The sequence below is a fragment of the Hemibagrus wyckioides genome, linkage group LG11, assembly GCF_019097595.1.
Source record: "Hemibagrus wyckioides isolate EC202008001 linkage group LG11, SWU_Hwy_1.0, whole genome shotgun sequence".
Lineage (NCBI taxonomy): Eukaryota > Metazoa > Chordata > Actinopteri > Siluriformes > Bagridae > Hemibagrus > Hemibagrus wyckioides.
The window spans coordinates 2,545,585-2,565,039 of record NC_080720.1 but is presented as its reverse complement, the minus strand read 5'-3'; the positions used below and the strand labels follow the sequence as shown (position 1 = coordinate 2,565,039).

Below are 19,455 nucleotides of genomic sequence, written 5' to 3'. Positions count from 1 at the left end.
CCTCTAGTGACCTCACTAGGATTTCCCTACAATGGCTCTCATGGAGCTGCTCACTCTCTCTCTTTGTCCTGCTTTACTTAACAAAACCTTTTCAGTGACATAAAAATCGGAGACAAACAAAAAGCTCCTGTGCTTCATGGTATAATGGAGTATTTACACAGTACGCTTAAGATGCCACGTGGTCTAGATGACCACTGTAGTGTTTCTGTACTGTACACAAACTCTAAATGGGTCTTATGTATGCTGGAGCTCTGTGCTTATTCATCTGTTAGGAGTGAAAAGACATTTCCTGTTGGAACACCGATTTCTGCGTACATGGTAAAGTATGATTGTTTTGTAGTTTAGGCTTTACTTTAAGTGCCTGATTCACAGTAAAGCTGTAATTACTGTTTTTAAAGTAAACAAAAGCATATACTGGGTTGGACTGGTGTCAGCTGGATGGCGTGATGGATACAGATGCTCTGTAGTGTTTTATTCCTCTTATACCACAACAACTGGCAACAATCTTAGTTCATGATTAGACAACAAATTACTGTGCATTGTAGTTCATCCATCCATTGTTTATACCCGCTTCCTAATTAGGGTCACGAGGATCTGCTGGAGTCTATCCCAGCAAACATGGGGCGTAAGGCACTGGACAGGTCACCAGTCCATCACAGGGCCACACATATAGACAGACAACCACACACACTCACACTCACTCCTATGGGCAATTTAGAATTACCAATCAACCTAATGTACATGTTTTTGGACTGTGAGAGGAAACCGGAGTACCCGGAGTAAACCCACACAGGCACGGGGAGAACATGCAAACTCCACACAGAAAGGCCCCTGTCTGTTCGAACCCGGGATTCAAACCCAGGACCTTCTTGCTGACCTTCTAAGCCACCGTGCTGCCCTTCATTGTAGTCATGAGATAAAAAAGTCACAACCTTAACAGGTTGGGGAACATCCCACTTGATCTCTGGGTATTTGTTTATCAGAAATAGGTGAAATTCATAGATGAAAATAAGTAAACAGTGTTTCCATTAGTCACAGTGACTCCATTTCATCTTTATGGATCATTCAAAGATTGAAATACTGTAAGTAATCGACCCCCTGCTTAGGTTTCTATGACAACGATGAGCCGATCACATTCATTTTTTTCTGTGTAGTGGTTGCAACACTGTGGAAGTGTTAAGGGTTCACTTCCCATCCTGTGTGTGTGTGTGTGTGTACATGTTCTCCTCATGGTTTAGGTGTTTCTTCACCAAGTTTAAAGACATGTGCTGTAGGACGATTGGCATCTCGAAATTATCTGCAGTGCATGAATGTTTGTGAGTTGGCACCTTGTCCAGTTTGTCGCCCCCCCATCACCCCCCCCCACACACACACACACACACCGTGTGCCCAGAGTCCCCAGATAATCTACCCTGTGTAGGATAAGCACTACAGAAAATGGATAGATGGATAATTGGATAGTTGCCATGAGTTAAGTACTTCATGACCAGCAGCTCTTTGCTTTTCTGAAGTGCTGTATGCTGACCGCAGGCTTCTTTAGAAACATGTCCACCTGCTTATTAAGGCATTTATTCAGTCATGAAGCAGCAGCACAATGCATCAAATCATGCAGATGCAAGTTTAATGGATTTTCCAGTCTGTAAAGTCTGTCAGAAAAACATCCAAGGAAAAGCTTTGACCATGAGAGAGGTGACAGGAAAACAGTCACTCTGTACAGCTGTGGTGAGCAGAAAAGTATCTCAGAACCCTCTACATGTCAAACCTTGAGGTGGATGGACTACACATCAGGAATCACTCCTGTGAGCTAAAACCAGAACCTGAGACTGCAGTCGGAACAGGATGACCCGAAGTGTACGGATTAAATCGGATTAAGATTTAGGCTGATTAGATGCCTACCTATCAGATGATAAATTCATGATAGCAGTTGGTGATTAGCATGGATCAACCACACCAGAGACGTTACTGTTTTTTTGTTACACTTTCATACTGATATCTTCATAAAAACCTTCCATGTGGATGCAATGAAGCTGCTACATCAAGCTCAGGTCAGCACTTCCTATCCATCTGAAATAACACATATTTGTGTACAGAGTTAATGCCTAGCACTATCTCACCATCTCTTAATGCCAGGTTCCTGCTGCAGGACCACTAAAAGATCTTTATTGCCTTGTTCAGGCTGATCTAAGCAAACATTCGACTCAAAGTCAGCTCGCGCTTACAAATTAATCAATACGCCCGAGGCAGCACTAATTTTACTGCTTACACAGAGCTGGAAAGAAAGAAACATTTATATTTCTGGTATCTGGCAGACGTCCTTATCCAGAGCGACTTACAATTTCTTTTACAATTTTATACAGCTGAGCAACTGAGGGTTAAGGGCCTTGCTCAGGGGCCCAGCAGTGGCAGCTTGGAGGACCTGAGATTCGAACTCACAACTTTCCAATCAGTAAGCCAATATCTTAACTACTAAGCTACCACATTGTGAAAGAAAAGGAAAAGGAAAGTGAAAGGATGGAGAAAGGGAAGGGAAGGGAAAGGATGGGAAAAGGGGAAGAAAAAGGATGGGGAAAAGGAAAGAACGGAATTCACAGCCAAACTGAGCCAAGATATCTGGAAAAAGCACCAAGTCTAACAAAAACTAAGTATAAAATCATGTGGGAGGATTTAGTCAAATAAACTCCACAAACTAATATAAATTTCATCCAGTTCATTAATTACTGACTGTTGGTTTTAAAGTGAAGATGATTTTTGTATTTTTTCTGTATATTCTAGTTAAACATTGTGCTGCTTCCTAAGTAACCAAGTTAGTTCCTGTTCTCACTTACCTTAGAGCAGCTATAAAGCCTTTATTATCTCCACACATACATTACAACACAGTGGAATTCCTTTCTTCACATCAGAGTGCAGGGACAGTTATGATGCAGAGAGAATTAAGGGCCTTGACACCTTTCTATCAGAACCAGCATTAACTTCTTCAGCAATCTGAGCAACAGTAGCTCATCTGTTGGATCAGATCACACGGGCCAGTCTTCTCTCCCCACGTGCATCAATGAGCCTTGGCCGCCCATGACCCTGTCGGCGGTTCACCGCTGTTCCTTCGTTGGACCACTTTTGATAGATACTGACCACTGCAGACCGGGAACACCCCACAAGAGCTGCAGTTTTGGAGATGCCTCCTGAAGTGAATCAGTCGTGTGTCCAAGTGTGTTCGTGTGTTCAAATATCAGGTTGTAGTGAAAGTTGTGAAATGTCTGAACATAAAAATAATAAATGCAGATTCTATTTAACATCTCTAACCGACTCCAAGAGAACAAAATTCAGAACAAACCAGTTTGCATTTCAAAGTTTTATTGCAAGAGGCTCAGTCTTAAAAAAAAATCCATTTCAATATATAGCATCAGGTAAGAAATAATGAAAAAAGGACAGTACTGGTATCCAAACGTGATGTAAAGTTCATGCACACTGTTACAGTGTCGTCTATTGCCTGTAGTAGCACACAGTACACAATGCTGTTGGGGTTTTTTCCTGGAAGAACATAAAGGACCATCATCAAGACCTGGATTCAAGCTACAGAGAAGCAACACTGAGGTTCAGGTCACGTTACACAGAGCTGCGCGGGTCAGGATGTGGAGAGGTTCAGAAAAAAAAAAAAGAGCATTCTTGATTTACATTTATTCAGTGTAAGTATGTGATTATTATTAGTGTGTGTGTGTGTACACTTCTTTTGGCAGGATTATTGGTCTGGTAAGTACACAACAGACCGGACATGCTAGTCTCCTAGCTCGTGGCAGTTTCCTCCACTTTAATATGCAAATTTATTAAAAGCTATGTACTTTGCAGCATTTCAGGGTTTGGTGGTTTAATGGTACGTGTCCACTCACAACTTCCCGTCTTTGTTACAGTAGAGAGATCTGCAGCGTTGTGCAGTGCATGATGGGAACACAACTGGCGGAACCTGACAAATCTGAACTTCATGCAAACGAGGTGAAGGCAGCACAAAAAAAGTAAGTCGACTAAATTATTAAGTTATAGGTTGTCTGATGGGAATTCAAGATTATTTTAGTGAGTCAGTGAATCATTTGACTCTGCTCACCAAATAGTCGACTCTTTCAGCTCACAAATGACTCAGTGACTCGCTCTACAATAATCATTGAATCATATGGCTCAGCTTACTAATAAGTTAAGATTTGATTCTTTCAGGTCACAAGCCAACGATTCTTTTTTTTTTACATAGCAAAGGTCTGCAACAATTAGATTTATTTTTCAGCCAAATATACAAAATAATGGACACAAATCTTGGTATAAGAACTCTATTCCTTTTTTAGAGAGTCAGTGAATCATTTTACTCAGCTCATTTTTTAAAGAAATGACTCAATGTCATGTTTTTTGGACACCGTCAGGGATAATTTCAAAGATTTATTAAAATAAAACATCACATGAGGGATGCAAGCCATGGGGGAAAGGATTACCAGTTCTTTTCAGTGAGTCAGTGAATCATATGACTCAGCTTATGAATCAGAGTCGATACCTTTGAATCACAAATGACTCTTTGCCATTTTCAGTGAGTCAGTGAATCATTTGGCTCACTTATGAATCAGAGTCGACTCATTAGGCCCACAAATGACTCCTTGCCATTTTTTCTAGAATAACTTATCTAAACATAAACACGACTGAAAGTGGACCCCCCCCCCCGGATCTGTTCGGATGGACAAAGACTTCAAAGTTTTATTTGATTTAATAATTGCGGTCACTAAAGATAAATTAACTCCCACTAATAAGCAGCTTAGATGATTGAAAAGAAAGTTCCATGGAAGCATTTTGATGCATTTATACCGGAAGAGCAAAAAAAAAACGTTTCCTACTTTCACAGAAACAAAAGAGGAAGTAAAAACGGTCATATTTGCAAGACGATTCTCAACAATTAGATAAAAAAGAACTGACTCAGAGTCGACTCCTTCATGAACGACACATCAGTAGGAAAAGAAATATGAAAAATGTGCAAGTGGAAAATTTATTTCTGCTTTTATATGTCCAACACTGATTTGGTCTGGAATCTAACTCAGAACACACACTCGCGCTCACCCTCTCTCTCTCTCTAAACAGCTCACGATCGAAAGTATAGATCTGACCGAAATAAAATAAACACTAAAAAATTGCTCCCCACACTGCACGCTAGTGGCCACATAGTGTTATAGCGTTATAGTGATACAGTGTTTAAACTTCTCTGGCAGATCAGTTCTTACGATTCTCTTCAACCCCCTACAAACATTGCAAAGTAAAAAATATAGCATTGTTAAAAAATTAAAAATCGACTCTCATCAGATACACGTAGGTACCCAGAAGCTACTCACAAGACACACCGGCTTTGGAACGGAGGATCAGCCAAGCATGCTAACGCTAACACGAACAGCAGGCAGGGAGACACAAACCCATGGCGTCAGACTCTGACGTTCTTATGCGTTTATTTATTTGCATAACCATAAGAATGTTTGGAGGATGTGGAAATCAACATCACTCCTGATACACCAGCTAATATATACACAACCTAAAAAAACTATTTAACCAGTATATACAGAAACACTGCTAGACAGTGTTGTCTCTCATGTGTGTAGTTTATAAGGCAGCTCCGACACCACTTTCGGAACCGCTTTTTCCGAGCCGTCGGCCGGTGCGATGGGAGCTCATCCCTCCTGAGAGACGCGACAGAGCTTTACTTCAGCAGACCTACATCAGTCGGCGGGAAATTTTTTTGCGTATGCAAGCTCGTCACCTTTGCACCGAATTCCTGGAACCTAGCGCAACGTTCCCTCGAGCTCCTCCACGTCCGTAGCCGGCGGCCGGACTCCTCTCGCTCAGCCCTCTCCCCGTCCGCTCCCTCTCTCTCTGTCGCTTGCCTCTGGCTTCAGGTTCCGAGTCGCTAAGCTCGAGGTCGGGGCAGTATCCGTCGCTCTCTTGGTATCCTCTGACGCTCTTCGGTGCTCGTTCAGCACTCGTGGCTTTTCCGCAGTTCATCCTCTCTTTGTTTTTATGGCCGTTCTTGTTGCCGCTCCAGAGATCGGCAGTAGTCCGTACCAGGCTGACGGTGGCTTCTTTCAGGGTTCTGCTGAAGTGCTCCATGGTGGATTTATGAAACGCGCCTGGCTGACTTTTCCCAGAATGCTTGTCGCACGTCCCTGGTTCGGGCGGAGTCGTGTGGCACGAGGCATTTCTCTGAACCGTGGTCTTCTCCACGATGCCGTTGGGTTTGAGCGAATGCTGGTGCGGTCGGTCCTGTTCGGGTTTGGCCGCGTGGCCATGCAGGGCGGCATGCAGCGCCAGAGGCTTCCCTGTCGGCTTGGTGATGGGGACGATGCCATTGGTCCTCTCGTCCCTCGGCGCTCGGCTGTGCTGGAGCTGAGGTTTGCCCTGCCCCATCCCGGCCCCGCCCACGTCGTACACGTTGCTGCTGTTATCCGGACACAACGGACCGTTTCCCGACTTGGTGCTGGTTTTGCTTTTGATTTTGAGTTTGATGGTTATCCTGGGAGGAGGCGGGAAGATCAGGTTCTCCACGTTGGATGACACGGGCAGCTCTGGACAGAGGGATTCATCAGAAAATGGTGAGAAGGTTGGACATCAGTAATATGAGTTTTCCTCTACATGCTCTTTTATACGGTTTCACAGCCAGATCTTTCCAGAAACACACACACACACCAAAATCTCAAGAGATGCTGTGCTAATAATGGGGTTTATAATGATTTCTAATCCCACTCTCTGGGGTTTATAATGATTTCTAATCCCACTCTCTGGGGTTTATAATGATTTCTAATCCCACTCTCTGGGGTTTATAGTGATTTCTAATCCCACTCTCTGGGGTTTATAATGATTTCTAATCCCACTCTCTGGGGTTTATAGTGATTTCTAATCCCACTCTCTGGGGTTTATAGTGATTTCTAATCCCACTCTCTGGGGTTTATAGTGATTTCTAATCCCACTCTCTGGGGTTTATAGTGATTTCTAATCCCACTCTCTGGGGTTTATAGTGATTTCTAATCCCACTCTCTGGGGTTTATAATGATTTCTAATCCCACTCTCTGGGGTTTATAGTGATTTCTAATCCCACTCTCTGGGGTTTATAATGATTTCTAATCCCACTCTCTGGGGTTTATAGTGATTTCTAATCCCACTCTCTGGGGTTTATAGTGATTTCTAATACCACTCTCTGGGGTTTATAGTGATTTCTAATACCACTCTCTGGGGTTTATAATGATTTCTAATCCCACTCTCTGGGGTTTATAGTGATTTCTAATCCCACTCTCTGGGGTTTATAGTGATTTCTAATCCCACTCTCTGGGGTTTATAGTGATTTCTAATCCCACTCTCTGGGGTTTATAGTGATTTCTAATCCCACTCTCTGGGGTTTATAGTGATTTCTAATCCCACTCTCTGGGGTTTATAATGATTTCTAATCCCACTCTCTGGGGTTTATAGTGATTTCTAATCCCACTCTCTGGGGTTTATAGTGATTTCTAATCCCACTCTCTGGGGTTTATAGTGATTTCTAATCCCACTCTCTGGGGTTTATAGTGATTTCTAATCCCACTCTCTGGGGTTTATAGTGATTTCTAATCCCACTCTCTGGGGTTTATAGTGATTTCTAATCCCACTCTCTGGGGTTTATAGTGATTTCTAATCCCACTCTCTGGGGTTTATAATGATTTCTAATCCCACTCTCTGGGGTTTATAGTGATTTCTAATCCCACTCTCTGGGGTTTATAGTGATTTCTAATCCCACTCTCTGGGGTTTATAATGATTTCTAATCCCACTCTCTGGGGTTTATAGTGATTTCTAATCCCACTCTCTGGGGTTTATAATGATTTCTAATCCCACTCTCTGGGGTTTATAGTGATTTCTAATCCCACTCTCTGGGGTTTATAATGATTTCTAATCCCACTCTCTGGGGTTTATAGTGATTTCTAATCCCACTCTCTGGGGTTTATAGTGATTTCTAATACCACTCTCTGGGGTTTATAGTGATTTCTAATCCCACTCTCTGGGGTTTATAATGATTTCTAATCCCACTCTCTGGGGTTTATAGTGATTTCTAATCCCACTCTCTGGGGTTTATAGTGATTTCTAATCCCACTCTCTGGGGTTTATAGTGATTTCTAATCCCACTCTCTGGGGTTTATAATGATTTCTAATCCCACTCTCTGGGGTTTATAATGATTTCTAATCCCACTCTCTGGGGTTTATAATGATTTCTAATCCCACTCTCTGGGGTTTATAATGATTTCTAATCCCACTCTCTGGGGTTTATAATGATTTCTAATCCCACTCTCTGGTGTTTATAGTGATTTCTAATCCCACTCTCTGGTGTTTATAGTGATTTCTAATCCCACTCTCTGGTGTTTAGTGATTTCTAATCCCACTCTCTGCTGCTTGAGATGATTAGCACCTTTTGTGGTTTGCAGAACATCATTTTCTCCTACTCTGCACTTGTTTGCGGCTCTGTAATTAAACACTTTGTGTTTATTACCTGCAGCTTGTTCTTGGTTCATGAGTTTGACATGAAGGTTGAAGATCTGCTCCTGGACTTTACTCTGAGACAGTTTCAGCTTCTCTCTCCGACTCACCATATAGCACAGGTTCCTCACCTGAGGAAAGAAAAAGAAATGAGATTAAAACACACTCCGAGACGTATGAAGGCATTCAAGGCTGCGGTTTTCGTGACACCAACCCTCTCCAGGTCCTGGCGGAGATGCATAAACATGCGCATGCGCGTGTGTATGCTGTCCTCCTGCGGCTGCCTCAGCAGGTTCTCCTCCTCCTCTTTAGGAGGTAGAAGGGCTTTGTTAAAACTGCTCTTCCTCTTCAGCTTCCAGTACTGGTAGATGAAGTCGAGTAGGTGGAGAGGCAGCCCCAGCTCCTGCGCCACCTCGTCCGGCTGAACCAGCTTGTAGAACTCCTCCTCCAGCTCTTGGAGCTTCTGCGCCCTCAGCCCCACCTTCTCGGTCTCGGTCGGGGGTTTGTGTCGGGCCGGGCTCAGACCGGGTTCGGTTGCTTTGGGCTTGCTGTGCTTCAGGCAGTAGGATTTAAACTTCACCTCGTCGCCTTCGTCCAGGATGGTCTTCATCTCCAGGTTGTGCTCGAAGGCGCAGGTGACGTGGAAAGGGATGGTGCAGTTCTTCACCGAACACTGGAAGAAGGATTTAAGGGAATTAGCTTACGGAACGTTATGTTACAGAAGAAGCGTCTGGGTTTTTTTCCTGCACGTCTTACCTGGATGCAGGCCCCAGTTTTGATCTTGCAGAGACTGCAGATGAGAGACCAGCGACTGGGTGGAATGTGAGACAGCTTTGTGATGGGCTCCATCCTCTCTGGACATGCAATGCTCACCTATACACACACACACACACACACACACACACTTCATCTAAAGCCTGTGTATGAAGGCACATCAGTAACAGAGGATCTGCTCCATGTGCTTGATTTATGTTGGTGTAATGATATGGGATCGTACCTCAGGTATCCAGAGAGCACAGCTGACGTGAGCCCACTTGGTTCCTGCTCGCGTGGCCTTCATCGCTCCTCCTTTATTGGGACACAGGACACACTGTGGGTTGATGCCCAGGACGCAGGTTCTACACAGCCAGTTTCCGTCTGGAACTTTTACGATGCCGTAACAAGCCTACAGACGTGGGGATATACAATACAAATTAAATACACAAAAATTAAGTAGAAGCCAACAACATCTTAGTCTCACAGAGGACTGCTTATATCAGAGACACACAAACTTTCTGGGCAAACAACCGCGAGTCCTGATCACCTTACATTTTTAAATTCAAGAGAGACAGACAGTAACACAAACACACACGAGACAGACAGACAGTCAGTAACACAAACACACACGAGACAGACAAACAGTAACACAAACACGAGACAGACAGACAGTCACACACACACACACGAGACAGACAGACAGTAACACAAACACATGAGACAGACACACACACGACAGACAGACAGACAATAACACACACACACGAGACAGACAAACAGTAACACAAACACATGAGACAGACAGACAGTCACACACACACACACACGAGACAGACAGACAGTAACACAAACACATGAGACAGACACACACACACGACAGACAGACAGACAGACAATAACACACACACGAGAAAGACAAACAGTAACACAAACACATGAGACAGACACACACACACACAAGACAGACAGACAGACAATAACACACACGAGACAGACAGACAGTAACACACACACACGAGACAGACAAACAGTAACACACACACAAGACAGACAGACAGACAATAACACACACGAGACAGACAGACAGTAACACACACAAAACAGAAAATTACACACGAGACAGACAACACACACACACACACACGAGACAGACAACACACACACACACACACACACGAGACAGACAACACACACACACACACACGAGACAGACAACACACACACACACACACACGAGACAGACAACACACACACGAGACAGACAACACACACACGAGACAGACAACACACACACGAGACAGACAACACACACACACACACACGAGACAGACAACACACACACACACACACGAGACAGACAACACACACACACACGAGACAGACAACACACACACACACACACACACACGAGACAGACAACACACACACACACACACACGAGACAGACAACACACACACACACACACACGAGACAGACAACACACACACGAGACAGACAACACACACACACACACACACACGAGACAGACAACACACACACACACACACGAGACAGACAACACACACACACACACACGAGACAGACAACACACACACACACACGAGACAGACAACACACACACACACGAGACAGACAACACACACACACACACGAGACAGACAACACACACACACACACACACACGAGACAGACAACACACACACACACACACACACGAGACAGACAACACACACACACACACACGAGACAGACAACACACACACACACACACGAGACAGACAACACACACACACACACACACGAGACAGACAACACACACACACACACACGAGACAGACAACACACACACACACACACGAGACAGACAACACACACACACACACGAGACAGACAACACACACACACACACACACGAGACAGACAACACACACACACACACACACACGAGACAGACAACACACACACACACACACACGAGACAGACAACACACACACACGAGACAGACAACACACACACACGAGACAGACAACACACACACACGAGACAGACAACACACACACACGAGACAGACAACACACACACACACACACGAGACAGACAACACACACACACACGAGACAGACAACACACACACACACACACGAGACAGACAACACACACACACACACACGAGACAGACAACACACACACACACACACGAGACAGACAACACACACACACGAGACAGACAACATACACACACACACGAGACAGACAAATAACACACACTCACACAAGACAGACAGCAACATGAGACAGACAGACAGAAACACACATGACAAACAGTAACACACAGAAAACAGACAACTGTAACACACCAGAACACTTCTACACAAAACAGAACTTTTGAAACTCTGTGCACTGAACGTCTGCACTGAGTGTCTGCACTGAGCGTCTGCACTGAGCGTCTGCACTGAGCAAAAATCTGAAAATCACTTACAATGGAAATCTAAAGACAGACCTTACTCCGTGTGTGTGTGTGTTCTCACCTGATGAACACAGATATTGCACTTGTCACAGAAGACCATGTCGTTTCCCTCCTCGCTGTCAGGTGAGCGACACACATCACAGATGACGTCCTCATCGTACTCAATGCCCAGCCCTTCCTCCGTCTCGATGGCGTGGTTCATGTTGTCATGGCACTTTCTTTCCAGAGCCTCCATGGTTCGCTCCATGGTCAGCTCGTCCACCGTCCCTTCCCCTGATGGACAGCAGGTTCAATATCAAATGTGTTCATTAACAGGAATTTTAGTCTAAAATGCTAACAACTATGAATCTATTTGAATCCTAGTTATGAGAGTGAGGACTGACCCATGTGCAGCAGCTCCATGTTGAGGTGTTGTAGCCAGTACAGGTCAGTGTCGTCCAGGTCATACCTGCACATGGCCTCAGCCAGCTCCTTAATGTTCACGTAGCCTGTCTCTGTGCAGTCCTGAGTCCAACACTGGATGTACTTCCTCGGCCTGGAGAACAGAATCTCCTTCGGCCTCTCTGCCATGATCCTGCCACACACACACACACACACACACACACACACACACACACAGTTAGTTTAACAGAAAAACACACTTTGTGCTAATACAGTCAAATTCTGGGGCAGTGTAAGGAACAGAAAACACAATGACATGATGTTTATGTTGTACTGTGAAAGTGGAAAAAACAAAAAATGACAGACAGACACAAAGGAAGAGGAGAACAATGAAAGTAAACAGAAAGAAAGGGTGTCAGAAAACAGAGACAGACACCTGACCTGAGAGAGGAACAGTGCAAGAGAGAAACTAACCTGACGGAAGAGAAAGAAAGAAAGAAAGAAAGAAAGAAAGAAAGAAAGAAAGAAAGAAAGAAAGAAAGAAAGAAAGAAAGAAAGAAAGAAAGAAAGTCAGAGACACTGACCTGACACAGGCAGAGAGATAGATACTGACTTGACAGAGAGAGACAGTCAGACACTGGCCAGACAGAGAGATAGATCTGACAGAGTGTGAGAACAAGGGTGAGCGAGCGGGAGAGAAAGACTGACCTGACAAAGAGAGAGTGAGCGAGTGTGTGAGAGAAAGAGACAGACATATAGAGACACTGACCTGACACAGAGAGTGAGTGAGAGTGTGTGTGTGTGAGACAGAGAGAGAGAGACTGACCTGAGAGAGAGAGTGAGAGAGCGTGAGAGAGAAAGAGACACTGACCTGACAGAGACAGAGAGAGAGAGAGAGAGAGAGACTGACCTGACAGAGGGTTGGGGTATGGTATCAGGACTGGCCAGGACCTGCACCCCTTTCTCCCACTCCTGCCTCCAGGTATCAGCCAGCAGGTAATAATCATCAGGAGAGATGTGGTGCGAGTCCGGTAGCTTCATGGCACTGATCAGGTCTTTCCTGAACACCTGTACACACCACACACACACCAGCATGTGACACTGACCACAGAAACACTGCACAAGTCATGAACAACTCCAGATAAACCAGTGTGTGTCCGAGCTCTGACCTCTGCTGGCTTCTTCTGGGCAGAAGTGGGGGTCCCCGCTTTACTGCCATACTTATTCTTGGAAAAGGAGGTGGAGGGACCTGGAGGTGAGGAGGAATATCATACACATGAGGTTCAGTAGGTGGGAAGTCCAGGATGTGGCCATTTAAGCAGTTCAAATAAACAAAACAACGACAGGCATACATACATAAATAAATAACATATGGAGGCTTATAAGACATCACACCATAAAAATAATAACCATCATTTTATTTGTACATTTAGAAGGTGTGTGTGTGTTTCCTCACTCTCATTGTCGGAACTGTCACTACTGCTTGAAGTCCTGAGTCGTTTCATCCTGATTTATCCTGAGAGAGAGAGAGAGAGAGAGAGAGAGAGAGAGAGAGAGAGAGAGAATACACTAATTTTATTCAGTTTATCTGTAATATATTACACTTCAATATTTCACTGTTATTATACCCTGACCTGAAAGAACAACAGAGAGAGAGACTGTTTTTTTTAAACATGTGTGTATTAAAGTGACTCATGTAAATGTTTACTCATGTAAACTTATTTATTGGCACCAAATAAACAGCTGTAAACTAAAGGAAATCGTTTGTATAGAATTTCAGCCTCCAGGAACAGTGTAATATAATGTAATATAAGTGTAATATAATCAGCTTTGGGATGGAAACAGTGACACTCTCTGTCTGTCTCTCTCTCTCTCTCTCTGTTGTTCTTTCAGGTCAGTGTCTGTCTCTCTCTTTCTGTCTTTTCTTTTTTGTCTCTCTCTCTCTCTAAGCTGATTATATTACACTTCCTGTTTCCTGTCCTCACATACATTACAGCGTAACAAACTCCTGACACTGGAGACTCCTTCCACAAACAATAAAGACACCTTCTCCTAACTAGAGGAAACAAATCTGACCAATCAGAAGGGAGACTCCGCCCACGCCAATGTATTTCTATGATCAGGAGAGTCAGGAGTGTGGCTCAGTCTCCGCCTTACCATAAAGTTCGAGCCGTAGAGCGAGCTAATGTGTTCTCTCAGCCTGCGTCCGGCATCCAGTTCTCATTCCTGTAACACACACACACAGACCGGGTTAAACCACGGGAAATCAACCGGACGGACGGGCGCGAGTTCTGAGCGTGAGTGCTGAGCGCGAGAGTGTGTGCTTTCATTACAATCCACTGTTCTATCACTGAGAAGATGCTTTAGTAAACATTATCTCATGTCCTTAAAAACCAGTTACATAAATATATTAAATATAATTTCACTATGGAATTATTTTATCATACATGTTTGACCTTCTTCATAAATAACAAAAACATTTTAAAAAAAAAAGGTAAATAATGTAGGTGTGACTTACATCTGAATTACACACAATTATTTAAAAATAAATAAATTTTAGAAAAAGTATTTTTTTTTATTTAATACATAAAATATGCTTTAATGTCTTTTTAGTATTTTATATATATATTTTTTTTTAATTATCGTACAGTATTTTTTTAATAATTTTATGAATTGGTGGAATTTAGATTTGGCTATTATTATTATTATTATTATTATTGTAGTAATTTTAGCATTTTTTAAAATTATTGTTATTATTATTATTATTAGAATTTAGATGTAGCTATTATTTTAGTAATTTTAGTATTTTTATTATTATTATTATTATAAATCTGTCATGACAATTATTAACAAATAGTAATGAATAAAACAAATTTAAGCAATGACGAAATTATTATTTAGTTATTTGCATTTATGTACATTGAAATACTAAATGCTAACAATAACAATAATAATAACATCAGAAAAAAAATGCTAATATTTTGTTAGAAAAATGTCAAACATCTAAATATATTATCGGTATTACATTTGTTATTAATTTTATTATTTATACTACTACTAATAATATTTTTTAAAAATAAATAGCCATCGATGACTGTACACTGTGTTTTCCCACCAATTTACGCCCACATTTATATCATTTATTTAATTTTTATTTATTTAAATAAAAAAAGAAGAAAAAAAAAGACTAAAATAAATAAAGCAAACTTTTTTTTTATTCCAGGATGTAAACACTAACTGAGATGGAACAAATCCTCAATCCTTTAGAAGTGTAGAAACTCAGTAAATAAAACCTTTGGTTTCACACACACATGTTACAGGGAGCACTCGAGGATTTAGAGGAGCGTCTGCTCCTGACACACACACAAACACACACTCTCACTTACATGCACACTTAGACACACACAAAACCCAGCTTGTCATGAAACCGTAAAGTGTAACATCATCTGTCCTGAAGACTTTCCTGTTAATCCTTACTCTTGCATGTCCACCATGAGTCCATCTGTCTGAGCTGTTATTATGGAAACAATAACATATCAGACCGAGCACATTCGTATAAACTGTTCACAGCTTAAACTCCATTTTTATACAAAAAATAATGCACACAAATTCCGACCAATCAGATTTGACCGCTCGACTGTGTTGTGGTAAAAATAATACATAATCAATCTAACAGTCTAACAGGTCCGATACGTTCTTTTAAACACTGATTTTTTGTCATTTTCACCTCAAGTGAAATCTAACATAGCTAACTAATACAGTTAACATCATAAACAAGGCGTTCTTTGAAATAGCTGCTAATTTTTGGGGGCGGGGTCGAGTATGTGAATGTAAACAAATCCACAGGTCTATTCATCACAAACAAACACATTTATGAGCAAATTGTTTGTAGGAAATGGAAATTCATTGATATAATCTACATTAAAGTCTTAAGTTTGTGTACATTTCCATATAAGGAAGTTCTCTATCACCATTTAGTCATTTTAAGCTCTGTTTTCCTTTTATGGAGTTTTGTGGGCGTGGCTAAATGTGAACATGTCCTTTACAGCTGATTGCAGTTTCACAACATGCACATATGAAATACAACGAGTTTTACAACTTATTTATATCAGGTTTTTTGGGGTTCATTTGGTAAAACCATTTACAGACAAAATATTAATTATGGTAAATGGTATTTGATCAAGTTCATTTATAAAAGTTTGCACTCTCGTGCTTTTGTAATCTGAAGATTTTTGTAGTGACCCTTACAGTTCTACTCGAGTACGGAAGTTGTGAACCTTTACCTCCTCTAATTACAGGATATAATCATATATTCTTTCCACAAGGGAAATCCGTAGATACCGGAAGAGGGAGGCCGTGTTGGGGGAGCCCTAACCTAACCACGCCCCCGGTTCAGGAAATGGGCGGGGCTTTGCGCGCGTTCCTGGAGGCTGAAATTCTTTACAAACGACTTCCTTTAGTTTACAGCTGTTTATTTGGTGCCAATAAATAAGTTAAAACATTTACATGAGTCACTTTAATACGCACATATGCTTAAAAAAAGTTTTTAAGCCGTTCTACAGCTTTTTTTGTGAGTTGATGTTAAAACTATAATAGCGTTACGGTAAAAATAAAGATTACATTTCAACACAAGAATTTAGCTACAACTTAATCTATGGATATAGTTATACGAGTTCCGTTTGTGATTTTTAATCACTATTAGTGAGTAATATGGGTGTAAAAAGCGTGACAGAGTGAGGCGCCATCTTGAACCGGGTTGCCAGGTCAGTATCAACCCCTTTTGGTGTATTGTGGTTTCTGAGCCCTAGCAAAGACATTTATCTAATTCGCGAGATTAAAAATGAATTAAAATAACAGAATAATGTCCCGCGCGTACACGTACGACGCCAGTCAACAGTTATGGGAGCATTTCACGGAACAGGCCAAATCAAATGCTAATGCTAACGTGGGATTTGATACGGCCTTGGCGCCAAACTCGAGCCGCCCTACGTTATAACGACGACTACAACCTGGATAAAGAGTGAAATATATTCAGCTCCACTTGCGGTGTGAACATGATTGTTCTCGATTCTAAAAATAAAGCATCTCGTCATGTTTTTACGGCTGATGTGATTAAATATAATATACAAAGTGGGAGAAAAGCCCGCTGTAGGAAAGCGGGGCAGTGATCACAGGGCCCTGGAGCAGCCTTAGCACACTGAGCGCTGGGAAAACACGAGCAGTATTGTTCATGTAAAAGCGTCTTACCTTACACTCCAAACCAGCTCTGATTAACCCACTGAGATCTCCGGATAGTTCTGCTCGCGTTAGAGGTCCAGAATGATGTGAATAAATGTGTATTATTAAAGATATGTCCAGGTGCACAATGTCAATACGAGAAAAAAGCTGCAGCCTCCTTTCCACTACCACACAACAGTCCTATTGTACAGGCCGGGCCGCAGGGTCCTAAACTCCGCCTCTTCCATGGCCATGCTGGCCTGCGGTATGGGGATAGGTTTGGAAACAACTCTTTTGTATCAAATTCCCTTTTCACACATATTACACTAAACCCGGCATTTTGTCCTCATCAAACTCCCTGTACACACATGCTCCAAAACCGGGCTTTTTCATGATCAAACTTCCCTTTCACACATGTATCAAAACCAAAACCAAACTTTTTCATTGTCAAGCTCCCAGTTAACACATGCACCAGTCCCAATGTCTGTCTTTTTCTTCCTTTCTTTCTTTTCCACTTATACACATGCTCTAAACCCAGTGTGTATGTACACAATATTGCCAAAAGTTTTGGGACACCCCTCCAAATCGCTGAATTCAGGTGTTGTTTTTCAGGGGTTGGGCTCGGTCCCTTAGTTCCAGTGAAAGGAACTCTTTCCACAAGGTTTAGCAGTGTGTTTATGGGAATTTTGGACCATTCCTCTAGAAGTATTTGTGCATTTGTGAGGTCAGGCATTGATGTTGTGATGATGAGAAGGCCTGGCTCGCAGTCTCAAAACTTTTGTCAATATAGTGTAGCTATGAATAAATAGTCTCTATTTAGACATGCACCAATCTAAACCCAAGAACGTGATTTTTAAAAAAAAGAAAAAACTCCCCATCCACACACACACACACACACACACACAGCTTTGATAAAAGATAAAATGTTCCATGAAGCCACTGTTCAATAAACACGAAGTAGTTGATTCATTTCAGTATCAGAATGGACGAGATGTCTTAGGAAAACTGTAATAAAGACGTCAGTAAAAGAACGGTTTATCTCATTACAATAACATGATTTCATTTCAGCTGCACAGCTAGCACAGCTAGCGTCAGATATCTCCGTTAAACTGCATTTTAACTTTTAATGCTGACTGTGCTGATATGCAAATCAGCCAACACACTGTGTGTGTGTGTGTGTGTGTGTGGTGTTCATGCAAAACATCAGCTGAATCTTGGTCCATGTACAAAATGTTTTAGTTGAATATAAATCTCAGTCTCAACTTTCCTTCTAGAGGTAATGTTCTAATGTGGAGCTGGTTTCTCGGCTTATTGAACAGATGGAGGTAAAAACGTTCCTCACACCTTGTAACGTATTTTTACAGCATTCTCATCCAAATGAATATGTGAACGTTTATAACACCGTTATAAGCATGCTCAGGTTCCCTGCAGTTAAAATGTTAAATATTCGTCTAAGCCTGTGGGCGTGGCCTGAGCGTCCGGACTGTATAAATTTCTGCATTTTGACGTGATTAAATCCTTATACTTATCCAGATATAAATCTGATACCGGAGATCCATGAGGCGAGAAAGAGTCATAGAGTAATAAACACTTTACCGAAGAAATATAATATATATATATATAAATCACAGTGTACAATCATTTCTACAAAACAACCTCGTACAAACAAGAACCGATAAAACGTACAAATTTACGCTAAAATATTACGACGTGTCTTTTCTCATCTGTACAAAACAAACATGTTTGGTCACAGGAGCAACATTTCTTTTTCTTTTCTATATAAAAACAGAGAACGTACAAAGAGACAGCTTCACAGAGCGGTACATTCAGGATGGTACACTTGATTGGCAACACATCATCTGGAGATTATCTTTCATTTCTATAAATAACTCCACTGATTTGTCTTCTTCTTTTACAAAAACAAACAAAAACACAAAACCCGAGAGTGACCGTGCAAAAAAGAGGAAAGACATTCAGCATCATCAGGAGAGAGAAGCGGATCATGATTATTCTCTCGGGGAAAATCGGATGATTTCTGGTTTACAGACGAAGCGTATATACAGACATCCAGGAGCTGTGCTCACGGATAAATAAACATCTACATACTTTCAATTATTTTCAGCATG

At 42.0% G+C, this 19,455-nt stretch overlaps 1 protein-coding gene across 1 annotated transcript; it reads right to left on the bottom strand.

The window, feature by feature from the left end:
• Window positions 1-3,339: 3,339 nt before the first annotated feature.
• On the bottom strand, window positions 3,340-17,545 carry jade3 (jade family PHD finger 3). Its single transcript, XM_058402655.1, has 12 exons — window positions 17,360-17,545; window positions 14,270-14,338; window positions 13,569-13,628; window positions 13,282-13,361; window positions 13,023-13,180; window positions 12,115-12,305; window positions 11,793-12,004; window positions 9,504-9,671; window positions 9,263-9,379; window positions 8,721-9,179; window positions 8,520-8,637; window positions 3,340-6,572 (listed from the first exon to the last, which is right to left on the bottom strand). Exons 3-12 carry the CDS (start codon window positions 13,615-13,617, stop codon window positions 5,767-5,769), a joined length of 2,358 nt encoding a protein of 785 aa, XP_058258638.1. The 5' UTR covers window positions 13,618-13,628; window positions 14,270-14,338; window positions 17,360-17,545; the 3' UTR covers window positions 3,340-5,766.
• Window positions 17,546-19,455: the final 1,910 nt, after the last annotated feature.